Source organism: Parasteatoda tepidariorum, chromosome 10 (genome assembly GCF_043381705.1).
Source record: "Parasteatoda tepidariorum isolate YZ-2023 chromosome 10, CAS_Ptep_4.0, whole genome shotgun sequence".
Lineage (NCBI taxonomy): Eukaryota > Metazoa > Arthropoda > Arachnida > Araneae > Theridiidae > Parasteatoda > Parasteatoda tepidariorum.
This window is the reverse complement of record NC_092213.1, coordinates 7511116-7528078: the sequence shown is the minus strand read 5'-3', so window position 1 is coordinate 7528078 and position 16963 is coordinate 7511116. Positions and strand designations below refer to the sequence as shown.

General features: G+C 29.4%; 1 protein-coding gene across 1 annotated transcript; it reads right to left on the bottom strand.

The window, feature by feature from the left end:
* Positions 1–430: 430 nt before the first annotated feature.
* LOC107446406 (BTB/POZ domain-containing protein 6-A) lies at positions 431–15570 on the bottom strand. Its single transcript, XM_016061038.4, has 4 exons — positions 15308–15570; positions 10883–10966; positions 7079–7328; positions 431–3506 (listed from the first exon to the last, which is right to left on the bottom strand). The coding sequence occupies exons 2-4, from the start codon at positions 10959–10961 to the stop codon at positions 2579–2581; spliced, it is 1257 nt and encodes a 418-aa protein (XP_015916524.2). The 5' UTR covers positions 10962–10966; positions 15308–15570; the 3' UTR covers positions 431–2578.
* Positions 15571–16963: the final 1393 nt, after the last annotated feature.

Genomic DNA, 16963 nt, shown 5'->3' with positions numbered 1-16963 from the left:
TAGACTGAAATTAACACAAAGAATACAAATTGAACTCTCGGAGATAAGGCTTGATTTAAGATCTCTTCACCTCTATTTAAATATTTCAAAATAGTCTTTTATAGATTATAATCTTACAATTCCTTAATCACGTTCACAATTACTTCAATAAACTTTATTTATAATGTCTGGTTTCCCTCAAAAGAAGAATGATTATTTAGGGTTCCGTAGTCTAAAAAAAATTGCCACCACTGGACTATAGTATAACATTTTTAAAGATATTTTCTCTTTTATGCAGTTTTAAGAGATATTATTTAGCCATAAATCAATTTAAATTAGTTACATATTTTGAAAAAGATATAGAGAGAGATCACAAAAAATGACTTGCATACAACACAATAAATGGAAATGATCAGAAAAAGTAATAAAATAAAAACATTAAGCAAAATCATCATGAATATAAGATAAACTTTATTACATACACTGCAATATATACAAAATGTAGCTCCCAAAATTTTGAATTTTGCAAAGGCAGCCACAATCACGCTAAATGCACAAAAAGAAAATGAAAAACGATACATGAAATCAATGCAGTTGTTTATATTTTTGTTAAGTTGTCTTTATTGCACCTAAAAAGTGGGTGGCCACTCAATTCAGGTTTCAAATTAAAAATCTTACAATTTCCAAGTAAACTGTTCTTTTCTCTGCTAAAGTGTAGCATAGGTACAAGGAAAAAAAGTGTCAATATTAGTCTATATAATAATGTAGTATTTCATTTAAAATGCTATTTTTTTAATATATTGTCTGGAATTAATGTGAAGGAAACAATATGCAAATCCCTGCAAATTTTAAGTGTTAAATAGTTTTTGCACAAAATGTACCAAATAGCAATGACCCAAAACAACCTTGGATAGGTACTGTTTAACATATTTTTATTAAGCAAAAGAAAATTCCAGGTGATTAGAAACCAATAAATTTTTATATTTATTTACATTTCAATATAGAGCCATTTTATACTGTATTTTATCCTAACAGTGCTCTTTATAAAACTCATTGAAATAATTTTCTTTAAACCAATATTTCAACTTTTTTACGATAAATTTACATCTAAATAAAGGTGTTCATAACGGATGGAAAAATAATTTAAATTAAGAGAAAAATTCCAGCTTTTCTTCGAAATTCCTTGATTTTTTTCAGGGTTTTACCCAAATTTCCCTCATTTTTCCAGGTTTTTTCCAGTATAAAAAAATTCCCTGATAATTACAGGTTTTCCAGGTGGGTAGCCACCCTGAAATAAAAAGATATATAAAGACATTTATTCCTTCACCTTACAATTACTAATTTGGTGTAGATTTCTTTATTTAGGTGTTATACTCACAGTTAGAATAAAAGATCAAAGAAAGATACTCAGAGTAAATACTTCACAATAAAATATAAAACAAAGAAAATGCCAAAAGGCCCATAGTTACATATTTAAAGATTTATTTAAATCATTTTGAAACTGTTTTATATTGATACTCTTCTCCATGAATTTCTGTTTTACCATTTTTAAATCCATATGCTAATTTACATTTACAGGCTCATATATTACAGTCATATACATACATATCACATACGTACGACATTAAAAAATATACATAAACTTAAAATACCTAAACAAACACAAATATTTTTTTTAACTTTTAAAAAATGTGAGCATTCGAATTAAATGGTTAAATATGGAGAATTCCATTTATGTATCACATTTTTTTACAGTACAAAGCTTTCAAGCAAATATTAAAATGCCAAATCCTTACTTAATTCCTTCATTAATAATTTTCAAGTCAGTTTTGTCTTTTTATTTGAAGAATTTTTGATAAAAATCTTCAGAATACCATTTGTTTATTTACTTTCCCATAATATATCACATTTTCCAGAAGAAAAAAATTTCATCACACTTTTTCCCGTTAGTGCTAACTATATTACAGTATCGATTTTTGCCCGAAATCTTTAAAAAGCAAGATTTTTATTTTGTAATTCTCTTCAGTATTCTAAACCATTCAGAAAGATAGATTCTTATTTATTTAATTATTTTTTTATTATAATTTCAAGTTTCTTCTGAAAATTTTTTGAAAAAAAAATGCAATTCTCACTGATGAAATTTTATTTTTTACAATATTAAACCCCTTAGTGGAAACTACATTAATCCATTCCCATTTGTGCAAAATATATTATCCTTACTTTTTAATACAGCTTTTTTTGCGAAATTTTTAAAAATCTAGATTTTTACTCATGCAATTCTTTTTTTAATATTCTCATAAAAGGGGAAGTTGTTTTTCATTGTTAAACATCTCAAAATCCTAATTGATCCATTTACCCTTTTTGTGACTTAAAAGTTTTTCTGAAAATTTTTTGAAATAAGTTGGGAATCTTTAATTGTGTAATTACATTTCCAAAAAGAACTCCAAGTTCTCTTTTATTATTAAAAAAACATTATCCCATTTGAATGCAGTCCTGCACACAAATGGGGCAAAACTTAAATCCTCTTATTCCATTTGTGTGTAATCACTTTTTTTATTATTGATCACCAGTAAACAATAATTAAACTAAAAGGTAAAACTCAAGAAGAGAACGATTGTGCAGTACTTGATGAGGAAGAGCTGTACGAAGACGATGTGTCATCCGAATCCACATTCGAGGCAGCAACAGCTCTTCTTGAAACACTCCCATCATCGTCATCGTCCTCAGACAATGAAGATGAATAATAATGCGAATCGTTATCTTCTTCTCGCCTTCTGCTCGGACCACTCACATTCCGAGGATGTACGGGAATTCTCTCGTTCCTCGAGTTGTGAGATGACTGATTGCCCGACTGTTCGTTGGGGCGAGACGACGGTTGAGGTTTAATCGCTGCATACGAACGAATATTCAGAGTCATTTTCAAAGAACCTTGCCTCTTTTCGCACGCTCTCCTGGGATACACGTTATGGGAGCACCAATTGGGTAAGGAATAAGTTCTATTATCCGTCATGTATTTCAATACGGCTAAAGCATCAGAATCAGTAATTATATTGTGGTGTACATCAATGAAATCCACAAAATCCCCCTGAGATATGCAACCAAAGCGTATCTGACTTAAATAAGGTTCTAAAAACTGTTGCAAGGGAGGCTCCTCGGATCCATTTTTCAGTTTCTCTTTTGCCCACCATACAATACCTTTCAAAAGTTCTATTTCCTTGATGTACAATGAATCCATAGAAAGAATTTTTTTTAGAGTTTCACCAGTTATGTCCAAAAAACTGGCACTACACATCGCTCCAGCTATATTCGTCTTCAAGTAAATCAGGCACTTCTCAGCCAAGGGTTTGGAATTCAGAAAGACTGAGTTTTCTAGAATTATCCATACATTATCACTTGTTAGTGTACAATGGGTTAAGTAATTGCAACAGATGTCTCTCATATGCGATAAACAGTATTTATCTGCAGCGAACCAGGCATATAAAGCATCCGTTTCATTCTCGAATTCCATGTTATCAGTATAAATGTAACTGGAAGAGAAAAAAATTTCGATCAGGGATAGAAATCAAAAAAATATACTCACTCGTAACTTTGACACTTTCGTCAAACTCAGACAGACTAAGCATTGACACATTTAATGCTAATCAGCAATTGTCTAAGTTTTACACTCTAGTTAATAAAAAGAACATATGTGATTGTGTCCCAAAGTGAAAAACTCTAAAAATTTAATGGACAAAAAATCGATATCAATTTACATACCAAACATGTTTCATATTTAATATAAACTTTTGAGTTAGCATTTTATAACCGCCGTTGAACAGCTGACCAATTTTTTGAGTTTACTACTACTAATGTTCAACTCCATAGCTTTGTAATTTTGAACCCAATCCAGAAGACAAGGGAACTCCTGGATCAAGTATTGGGAAAAATTTTACTTTCGTGGAGGACATTTTGATAGAACTAACCTGCATTTGTGTTACATAGAGAGAAAGACCACGAGGACCTTTCACAGTTAGCCTGACAACAAAGGGACTCTAACCCGTGATCCGTCTACCACTGAGGATATTTTACATCAGCACTGAAGCCCGATGCAGATTCGTATTCACCAGCCATCGCTGGGATTCAAACCTGGTTCCCCTCATTAGAAGGCAAACGTTCTATCCCTTGAGCCATTGCGGCTCAAAACATTACAATTTAAATTAGCATTTATAATTAAATTGCCTACTAATCTACTAAGAATATCACACCTTTACAGTTATTAATTCAAGAAAAAACTTACTTTTTACAAGAATCGCGATATTGGATTTAAAAATTGTGAATATGAAACATAATATAGGATTTTAAAACCGCATGCATCATGCCTATGAATCACAATATTCGAATTAAAACTCAAGTGAATATGAATCGCTACCCATAACTTTTAAATCAGACAAATACGAAAATCGATGTTTGATATTAAAATCGCAATATTACCAGATTTCAGTGCAGTTCCAAAGATTCAAAATGGCGAGATTTTGCCAAACCAAAAGAATCCAACCTGCGCAAGAATCACATATACGTAAACCTCTCATTAACAGAATTTAGCATAAGTTTTAAGATTTCGCTGGATTATAAGTTATTGATTTGAGACTGCCCGCGAACCAAATTTTGCAAGGACCTATTCAGAATTATTGTTATATACTAAAGTACATGTCAACCAGATTTTTCAATTATGTACAAGCAGAAATTGCATATTTTTAAATCAAAATTCTTATTTGACAACAAAAAATTTTTTAATGAATTTATCAGCTAATAATACAAATGGTCAATAGTTACAATGCTGTTTCAAATCACTTTAAAAAATTCCAATTGACAAAAAAAACTCTAATTGACATAGGATACTAGCCAACATTTAAAAACAAGCACAGTGAAACTTTTCATGAAAATTTAATAAAGTGAATTAGAATTAATGAAACTGAATGAATGTATAATGCATATTACATTAAACAAGCATAGTAAATAATTCATAAATTTTGTGTAATTGCACGGTTATTAAAATAGAAAATTTTTTTTCAAATATGTTAGATCAAATTTTAGGTTACAGGAAATGTATACAATTAGATAAATTTTCAAAGTATATCCATTTAACATATCTGTTTCAATTTTAATATCAAATGTTCTATTTTGTTACTTCAGAATATAAGTAATGTATTTCGAATATAATTAAATCTATTGAAGAACAAATTTTACAGATAACTAATGAAGACTTACCGAGCTTTATTTTCTTTAAAATATATCCTTAAAATGTGAAGTGTGATTTTTAAAATTTTGTGAATATGCGTAATTTTCACCTAGCGTAATTTTTAAATCGCATTTATATGAATCTAGATATACTATATGTAAATCAAAATTATAAGAAAAGTAAAGAATTGATAAATCTCGAAGATTGCATAAATCACGTATCACTTTCTTAAATCGGAATAATATGAATAGCAAATTATACAAAACACACGAATTAACAAGACATAAATCGTAATGTAAGATACATAAATCCCTTTAATGTGAATTCTGTCGCAAGATTAGCTAATAGTTTTCATGTGAATGGTGATCATTATGATTCAAATTGCAATTTGTGATTCGAAAGATGCTTAATATAAACAGCTATGTGTGATTCTTAAATCATTTTGATGAGAATTGTGGGTGTTAATTCTTAAATCTCTCTTTTGTGAATCGCAATGTGTGATTTGTAAACAACTAGAATGAGAATTGTGAGGCATGATTCTGAAATTACTTAAATATGTACCATGTTATACATTTCAGAAATAACTTTAATTGAAATCATGATGTGTGATTGATAAATCACTTAATGTGAATCATGATGTGTGATTTATAAAATACCTTAATATGAATTCGGATGAGTAATTTGCAAATCACTTTAAAGCAATATTCGATATGTGATTCATAAATCACTTTCAGTTAAACCGCAATTCGTAGAACATTTAATATGAATTCTAATCCGTAAATCAAGATCAGTTTATGTGAATCACGATATTTATTCATAATCATGAAACCTGTAGAACTAAATTTTATTTATTAACCTTAAAAAGTAAATGTAAAACTTTGATTATAAATGATAAAAAATTAACTATCCTTCATACATAAATTAAAAGAACAAATAGGATAACAATATTAACCTGTCGTAATAATGAAGTTAACACATTGAACATATTTCTAAATCAATTAAACACTATATATCATTCGAAAACTATGCTACAAAACCTAAAATTTGCTTGAAATTTCAGCTTTCAAAAAGTCAGAGAGATGAACAAAAATCTGCTCTGAAAAATCTAGGAGAAAAAAGTTTTGCATTTTTAACCTCTTCTCACTTCAAGCATTAAAAATTGCATCAATCAAAATTTCTATAATTTCCCTTTGAATTTATTTATTACTTTTTTACACTTTTTTGTAAGAAAAAATTGTAGTATTTTAATTCCTAAAAAATCAAGTACTTTTCAAGTACCCTATGGCAGAATTAAAGGACTTTTCAGGGCCCTGATGTTTTTCAACCAAATTCAAGGACTTTCAAGGTTTTTCAAGTACCGTGGGACCCCTGTGCTAAAAAGTACCAAGTTTTGCTATTGGGTATTACAAGAACATGTCAATGTGTTGCTATATGGGTAATTGGGTTGCCTTTTTATAACATTTTAGGGGTTTTCTTTTTATATGAAATTTAAGTACAACCACAATGGGCAATAATATTGTGTTTTATGTTATTTTAGGAAAGTAATGCTTTTATTAAATTTCAAATATGCACAGCAAGGGTTTACAAAAAGTGTTGTGGAGATGATGGTCGCAGAGTTCAATTTTCTGTTGATTTAAACACTTTTCTTTTTCCTTTGAATATAATTCAAACATTAACAATCAAAAGCCACAAGGATTTCTTAAAGTGATGAGTATATTAGACATGAATTTTAAAAGAACACAAATACTCATGGTTAAAGATTGCAATATCTACAAATATCGTAATTGGGATAGTGGGGTTAAATTTTATGTTATTTTGGAAAATATAATGCTCTGATTTATACTTCCAAGTAGCTTGTTTTGAGAATTAAACAAAACTTACTCTAATAATAACTGAAATCCACTGGGCATTATGTCAGGAATGCCAATAGTTTCACCTGTTTCCTTTAGAGAACCATAAAACATGGCTTCAAAAACAGGACTAGCCAAGGCAAGAATCATTTTATGTGCATAAAGAGGAGTTCCTTGAGGCCCCACAGCAAATGAAACATCAGTCAGAATTCCTTGTTTCATTGCATGCCTATGCCTCTCTTTAAAACTTTCAGCTTTTTCACGCCAATCCTCATTGTTTCCTGAAATTATACAATAATCAAAATTACATATACTAATAAAGCTTTTTATATCAATAAGAAATTTAGTAAAAAACTATAAACATTTTATGGAAGAATTATTGAAGCCTTTCACAGATAAAACGGTCTCTATTACAACAATAATACAGATAAGTTTATAAAGGACTCTATTTCATAAAAACTTAACTTATTGTACTTCAATAAAGAACAAGATTATATTTAAAATATACAAATAATGGATAATGCAAAACAATCACTTTCTTCATAACAACAATTATCTCCTTGTCCTAGTATGTTAAAATATTATTATTACTTTAAATATATATGTTTTTTTTTTTTTTAAATTTTAAGCATGATGCAGAAAAATAAAAATTCCTAGTTTCCAAAGCTACATTTTACGGACACTATGCGCCTACCGTTCTTACTTTAAAAATGACCCTCGTGTTTTACCTCGAATATATCAAGCAATATGAAACATAAAATGGAATAAAAAAAGAACCTTTAAAGAAAGTAAATATATCTTCTAAGGGTGGTGTAGAAGAAGTGGAAGACATAAAAAATATAAGAACATTACCTAATGAACTTTTTAAAAAAATCATGAATTGAAAATGGAAGGGGGGAAAGAAACTTAAAAACTACATCAAATCTAGCTGACTTACAGTTGGTAATGTATATTTAATTAGCTCGCAATTTCCTTTAGATCTGAATTTAAAATGTAACATTAAAAGGTAAACAAAGCCACACAAAAAACTGTATTTCAGGACTTAATATACCAAATAAAATAAGTTGTTAAACAATTACAATATAATTAACAAAATAACGTTTTAATCAGATTTTTTTTCTAAAAGCTTCCATTTGTAATATTAAAATGAGAAAATAAATCTTAAAAGGTTATTTTTTGCAGAATTTTTAATAAGCTGGCACATTACAACTTTATTATTGATTATTACAGCAAATAATTACTTTAGTTGCTCAGATGGCAAAATTATATCATTAGCAAAAAATATTTTTTTTGTAGAATAAGAAATCTTTTCAAGCTGATTTAACTATCTGTCACAGAATATTAGCTTTCAATTTTACCCTTAATTTTTTACATCCTAAGCTAATCCCATAATTAACGTCAAATGAGCATTTTCTTTAAGAAAAGTTTTCCTTCTTAAATCGAAATTCAATAAAATTTAACAAGCTATAGACTTCAGAAAAACTTAACTTTAGGTAAGAATATTCAACTGTAATTTTAACCAAATTGCTACTGAAGTCTATTTGATCAAGTATATGTACTTGAATTTAATCGACTTTAGTCAAGCATTTGACTCAGCCGTAAATAGAGCATGGAAGCTGATAGACTTCTAACCGAATTTTCCAAAGTGAAAACTGGAGTCTGACAAAGAAGGATTAATACTATCTAGATTAATGTTCAAAGAACAGGTATAAGATGCAGATTTGATATAGTTTTGGAATATCTAGATTTTGCAGATGACACTGCAATAATGTCATTAAAATACTATAAGCTTAACTTCTAACTGAATTTTTCAAAGTAAAAACCAGTGCCAAACAAAGAAAGATGAGAGCTGTCTAGATTTCTACTAGAACACTACTTCTTTGTATGGAGTATAAAAAAAAATAACTAAAAAATTTATATTAATAAACATTATGAATCATTCATAAAACTGAAAAGCATATATCAACACAATAAAGCTTATTAAATTACCTTTTTTCCCCTTATTTATTATTTCCTGCCCTTTCCAGTGACTTTACATTATTAGATAAAGCAAAACATGGTTTTCATGAATATTTCTTGTTCGTAAAAATCGTTTTTTAACATTATATATATAAATTATAGTCTATATTTAGTCATAAGCTAATAACTTAAACATGAAAGCAAAAAAAAAAAAACATAATAATACTTGTTCCCATAATGGGAACTCTGGCACTTAATATGTTAAAAATAAATTAAGGGTGCTAGAGCCAGGCTCTTGCCTCCCAATTTACTTTAGTTTTTAACTGTTCCTATTACCAGGGGTGTTTGTGGGACCCCAAAAAATCCCCTGAAACTTTTACGGAATTACTACCGACATTTTGGAGTTTCGAGAAGGGGGGGGGGGGGAAATGAAAAATTACAATTATGAAGTATTGAATGACCTAATTATAAAAGTTCAATGAATTACTTTTTTTGCAAAATTAATAACCATAAATTTTCAAACATATAAACTACTACATTTTATGTAAATATTTTAAATTACCTGAATTAATTCTTAAAAAAAATTATCTAATTTCTGCTGCTTTTTTTTATTATCTGATGTTTGTGGGCTTGTCTTTCTTTTAGGGTAAATACAATGAGTATTGAAGCTAAAAAAAATTTGTCAGAAGTAAATTTTTATATTGTCACTACACTCATAATATTTAACAAATCTGTGACAATTAAATTTTTTTACATTAATTGCTTTAAATCAAATCATTAAAAGATAAATTAAAGTATTTTTGAATGAAAAATCTTAAAAACATAAGATTTTTTGCTGCATTTAAAATATTGAAACCCCCTCTCTTCATACTTATTTAAAATCTTGTCTCTAAATATTATTAAGTTATTTCCTAAAATAAAATAAGAGCACTGAAAGTTTTGACGGTAATAATACAACAATAAAATGTAATAAGTAAAAAAAAAATATTAGTAAAAAATAGTAATAAAGTAAAATAATTGTTTAAAAACAATATGCAATTAGTGGATGGTACCTCAGATAAAAAATTTACGTTATGAAACTCAATTAATTCTTATCTTTATTAAATGAAATGAATAAAAGGGAAATGGAAAGTTTGAAGCTTTGTGATTCTTGACTGTTCTGAGGATCAACATGAAAATATGTACTTAGTGGATGGTCCCCTAGTTAATTCAAAGATCATGGTACTAATCTATAAATAGAATAGCGCAAGAAGGCCATTAGCTTGCCATTGACGAAGACGATGGCACTTCAATAACGATGAAATCAACAAGAGAAATTTTTTTTATGCTATTGAAATTTGGCAATGTTTAGTTGGTCCCCGAAATTTTTTTGGCGCAGATTCGGCGCAAATTTAACATAAAATGCCGTTTCTGCGCAGTAATGCGCAAATATACCGGTTTGACGCAAAATGAGCAGCACTTGAAGCCCTGTAGCTTTCAAAGCAAACAAAATTAGCCAGATCAAAATAAATAATTAATTATTATNCCCATAATGGGAACTCTGGCACTTAATATGTTAAAAATAAATTAAGGGTGCTAGAGGCAGGCTTTCGCCTCCCAATTTACTTTAGTTTTTAACTGTTCCTATTACGAAATTACCTTTCAATTACTTTAATTCTCAATACAATATTTAAGATAACAACCAAAGCTAGTAGGATAACAGAAAGCTTATTCTAACAGGAAGAACAGAAATGAAAATTATTATGCAATTACACTATATTAATATTTGCTGCATTTCTGTTTACTATGTGTTTTTCAGTCATCCATGTTTTCTGTGTTGGTCCTGTTAGATAATGATGTAAATATTTAGGTACACAACACAATACAATTCATTTACCTTTTGAAGTACTAGGTTTGTCATTAGTTATACAACTTTCTTCATCATCTATTTTTGCTCTTTTATGTGATGGTGGCATTTTTCCTGCAATAGTAATAAATAGGTATCAGTATAGAAAACCTACAATGACAATAAATATTTTGAATTAATCATGTTTTGAGCCGCGGTGGCTCAGGGGATAGAGCTTTCGCCTTCCAATGCGGTGAAACGGGTTCGATCCCGACGATGGCTGGTAGATACGAATTCTGTATTCGGCTTGCACCGACCACAGTGCTGACATGAAATATCCTCAGTGGTATCAGATCATGGATTAGAGTTCCCTTGCCGTCAGGCTAACCATGGGTGGTTCTCGCGGTTTTGCTCTCCTTGGAAAACCTTTTCCACAAAGGCAAATTTCTCCCAATACTTGATCCATAAGTGTCCTTGTCTTCTGGATTAGGTTCAGAATTGCAAGGCTACAAAGTTGAAAATTAGTAGTCGTAAACTAAAAAAATTGGGTCAGCTGTTCAACGACGGTTATAAACTAAAAAATTCATCATATTTATAATACCATTAAAAAAAAATTTAATACTAATAAATAAAATAAATGCATTTGCAAAGCTCAAAATGGCAGCCATATGAGACACTAATAAGCATGTTAACACTCTGAGACAAAATACAACACAGGGACAGCAGCCGAAATTTTCAGAAAATAGTAAGGAAAATAGGAAGATTTATTAAAAAATAGGAGTGTTGAAAAACAAATAAAAAATTCACTTCGATATTCAAATTGGACAACGTATTATATTACCTGATATAAGTACACCCTTAGTTATAATGTGCTATTTAATAAATTTACATGAATAGTAATTTAAATCAAATAATATCTATTTCCCTACATAGCCAATATAAATTTCAAAAACAGTAATTAAAATTGCTGAAAAGATGAAATATTTTTTAAGACAGATATTTTACTTTTATTGAGGCTTTAAATATATAATTATGATGCATAAGTAATTTGTATAAACAATATATTTCTATAAATTGAGCTAAGAAAAATTTAAATAAAATATTCTTAGATTAAAAACTATTATTTTATGAAATTTAAAAATACATTCATTTCATAAAAAAAAAATTTATGAGTTTCTTTGACAAGGAAATTTTTATCTGTGTTAAATAAATTCAAATTTTATTAATGTTCTATCATTTACTGAATTTTTCAATTATTATTATTTTACAACACAATTATTATTAACCCTGTGGCAGAATTTTTTTCTGATTTTTGCAAGGAACTTTTAATAACAGATATAGAGGTCACTAATTTAACATAATAGAAACGCTGTGTTTACTAAAAAATAATAATAATAATAATAAAGAAACATGCATATAATATTTAAATATTATATACAAGTTTATTTATTAAAATAAAATTGAATTAAATAAAATTGTTTATAATATTTTTTAATTGAATATATATTTTTTATTCTAATATTATGGGCGATACTCTTGCTATTTGTTGGGGGGAAAAACACATTAATTATTTCCCTTTTCACATTTTGTTAATTAAAACACACAATCACATTAAAAAATTATGAAATTCACAGTAGTAACTATCTAGAAAAAGTTACGAGAATCGGACTCTTCAAAAATGGGTTACTAAATGAGCGTCTTGTTTCAAAATTTGGGTGTTGTAATAAATAATATCGTATTAAAAATATCTGATTTTAAAAACTATGTGGGAATCAATAGCAATATTTGCAACAACAACAAAAATTTATAGAATCAAGACAATAAAAATTAAATATTCAAATGTGTGATTCGAATTTCCCATATTTTCAGAAATGCATTGGGATATTTAAAAACCCTGAGATAATCAATAACAATTATTGCCGAAAGCACAATTGAAAGCACTACATGGATTAATGATACTATTGGCATAAATTCAACGTATCAAAAAGTAATTACGTAAATGCGCGATTCAAATTTCACATGTAGAAATATTATAAAATGATAAATAACCAGAATTTTAAAAATCTCGTGGAAATCGGTTGCACCAGCAATAAAAAATTGAATAAAAATTGAATAATTTAACAAGTAATTTGAGTTTTGCGATTGGTGATAAGTGATTCGAGTTTTTTTCAATTTTAGAAAAAAATATTGGGACTTGTTTGTTTGTTTTTTTAAATAGGAAAATTCCTACCAATAGCTGTTTAAAGAACAATTGAAACATGCACGGATTAACGAGGATATCGGCACAAACCGAGTGTGTCAAGGAGAGATTTCTTGAATCCACAATTTAAACTTTTAGTATACCGTATAAATGCTAATATTTTTTTTAAAAAAATCATGTGATTATTATTAAAAAAATTTGTTAGATTTTTTTAAAAAACAAGTAAAAATTCATAGCAATTATTACCAAAAAAAATTATCAAAACACTACATATATTTACGATGGAACAAGCACATGTATTAAATAATTATTTAGCAACAAATTTGAAATTGTAACAAAATCCCCACTCACAGTCAAATTTTATTTAAATGTAAAATATGGAATTCTTTATAAAAATAAAAAATAACATGATTTCTAGAACAAACATCTCTTAAATTTTCGTGATTTCAGATCTTTTTCTTTAATATTATCAAATTGAAATTCTAGTTGAAGCCAGTCATTATCGAATTTTTCTTCTCAAATAAGAATAGAAAAATTAGGAGCATTTCTTTCCTTTTTGATGGGGAAGAAAAGCATCTCTTAAAACTAGTTCAATAGAGTAAAAAATATCTTTTTTTTAAATTTTTTAGTTCCTCATTTTTTTTTTTTTTTTCATTATTAAGAAATGAAAACGAGAAAATCGTGAGCATTTCTTTACCCTTCTATGCGCGAGAAAGACATCGCTTAAATATAATTCTTGATGGGGAAAAAAAGAAATTCGAAAATTTCTGAAGAAATGGAAAAAAAATTTTACTTCATTATTCTTTTTTTTTTCATTACAATCAAATGAGAAGAGAAAACTACTCTTTCTGATGGCGAATAAGGCATCTTATGAATATAATTCTTAGGAGAAAAAAATTACTTTAAAAATTTCTGCAGAAAAGAAATTTAAAATTTTTTACTTCCCAACAGAAAAATCTTTCTGAAAAAAACCTCTAACATTCTGTGACAATATCGCCGTGATTCTGGCATACGATTATTAATACTATCTAGATTTTAACTTGGGTTTCAACATTTTGCTAAAACATTAATGGAAATTAGAAGGAAAAGCATGTGTATCACGATCTTATTTCTCCTTATGCTAAGCGATTTTATTTCTATTCCGCTCCAATTAAACATGAATTAGCAAGCTGACATAATAAAAAGAATTCATGTTCTATCAAGTTCTGCTCCCTCTCACACCCCATTCAAAAGGAATGAATTGAAAAACAGGTGCAGTTGCAATACTTAACAATACAATAGCAGAAATGACAGATTTTTTAAAAAATAAGAAAAAGAAGGAAATAACACGAAAAAAAGAAGGGGTGTTGAAGTAGGAAAAACAGGAGGACTGTGGTCCCTATATGCATTAGTTATATTTATTTAAATAATCAAACAAGCAATAAATTATGAAAAACTTACTTCGATAAGAGTTTTTATAATGAAACTTACTTAATTTTAGGGAATTGTCTAAAATTACAAAATCCAGGAGAGATTTTATTAAACCAGTAGGTAGAGAGAAATTGGCAAAATCCAGTAGTTCACTGGTAAATGAAGTAGAGTTGGCAGCTATGTTTGTGGTATTTTTCTTTTAATTTTAAATTTTGTATGTGTTTCTTATATTTAACATGTTTGGGTTGTTATTATGAAAGATGTCATGAATTGGGATAGTTTTAAAATTATTGTGAATTTAAGAAGAAAACAGAAAATTTTTTAGCTTTCTTGTGATTTTTATAAATTTATATTTTGGGGGATGTCATGTTTGTTCTTTTATTTTATGTGGAGTAGTAACAAAACCATTGCGGGGGGTGATCATTCAATATAGACTTGCAGTAGTTTTGACTCATGCATGGCACGTTAAAAAAAAAGTTTTAGTTGCAAAATATTTGTATAATGAATCTGCAAAATATTTCTTTAACAAAGACTGGATTTAGTTTTTTAAAAAATACTGTTTAGCTAAGACCATAAACCATTGCTTAAACCATAATCAAACCTTTTGCTGACTAAACTTAGTAACGGTTCCCAAACTTTACAGCTGACTCTTTTTTATTTTTTTATTTCACCGTTTTATTTATTCTTCTTTGCACAACTTATTCCATTCCAAAATTATCTGTTTAATTCTGGGGAATATTAAATCAGAAAAGAGTAGAAAATAATATCTCTGATTCTAGCAGCAGAACATAATATCTCTGAAAATAAATAGTTCCGTAAATAAAACTTCTTTTTTTAAGAATGAATATTCACCGACAATAACTTACTTCAAAAAACTTGATGTTTCATAAACTTCAGAAGATATCCGTAGAAAATAAACTTTTCTTATATCAAAGATAAGACAAAATGGTGATTCTCATCATGAAGAAAAGAATTATGTAAGCAATCTATTTGTTTTTCTTCTGCTTTTATTAATTAGGGCTTTATTAAAGATTTTGACTGTTTACCGTTGTCCTGCTAAAGTACCTTTTCAACTAAATAAATTCTTATAAAAATTTTAAATCATGATCACAACACCTATCAGAGGACCATTCACACTGCATGCAAAAAATTGCTTATGTGAATTCGGAGATGCGAAAGAGAAGCTGATTGGTGAATAGTATTTAACCACTAAAAACTCGCCAATCAAAATCTCGTTTGCAACTCCGAATTCGCATGCGGGGTTCTTCTTCCGCATGCAGTTAGAGTGGTCTAAATGTGTAATTTATAGCAGTATAATGTTATTTGCACTAAAATGTAAAACTGCTAATGAAATTAAACTGCCTTTCCAAATAATTTTATTTTAAAATGTAGCGCAGAATTACGCTATAATAATAATGGTAAGAGAACAACAATTCTCTTAGTTCTAAAATCTAGAACTAAATTCGTTATAATAGCAGTACTGTAATATACCTTTCAATTAAGGATACAAAATTATTTAGGAAAAAACAATACCTTTATAATTTTAATCGTCCCGCAGTGGACTGATCGTTCAGACACGGTTCCCAGCAGATCAACGAAGTCAAGCATCACTGACTGCGCCTGGGGCCTCCCTGGCCGAGCGGTATTGCCGGTCCAAACGCTCTGTTAAGCGTGGAGGTAGCGGGTTCGAATCCTGCTGTAACCCTGGATGTATTCTTTGTGATGTCTTTCTCTAAATTGTTCTATCTGTATTTTCTACTTGACAATGACTTATAAGCCTATATTGAGCACACAAGTCAGCAAATGTATGTAATTTCAATAAATCATCACTGACTGCGGTCAGTGTGCGTGTGAGTGACCACTTGGATATGTCTGCGTAGGGACCGAGGGTGTGCGGTATTAGGTCTCGTTAAACTGTTCTACCGTAAAGTGCTCGACTTCGCGTGCAGGTCGTCGAGCTACCGAAGTGGGGGTGCCATCTCCTCCGCAGAGGATCAAAATTGTGATGGCATGTCTTCGGATCATCCTCAGGTATGTTTCCCAGACCGTCGCCAATAGCCCATTGTGTAGCTCTAGTGCGACGTAAATGAACTGCAACAACAACAACATAGAGTGGTCCTCAAATCACGAGTTTCACGATACTTATTATATTACGAAAGCATAGTCTAAAAAATATAATAAACTTTGAAGATGCGCTTACTTATTTTATTTCTAATGATAATTCAGTGATGAAGCACAAACTTTCGAAATGAGTCAAGGACAGTTTAGACTAGTTAGTAAGGGGTAGGGCCCATGTCCCAGAGGTCATGATTTCAATTCACGCCGACCGAAGACTCTCCGTGTACAAAATGGGGACTGGTGCTTACTAAATCTGTTGCTGTTGCAGTTAATTTACGTCGCACTATAGCTGCACAATGGGCTATTGGCGACGGTCTGGGAAACATCCCGGAGGATGATCCGAAGACATGCCATCACAATTTTGATCCTCTGCAGAGGGGATGGCACCCCCGCTTCGGTAGCCC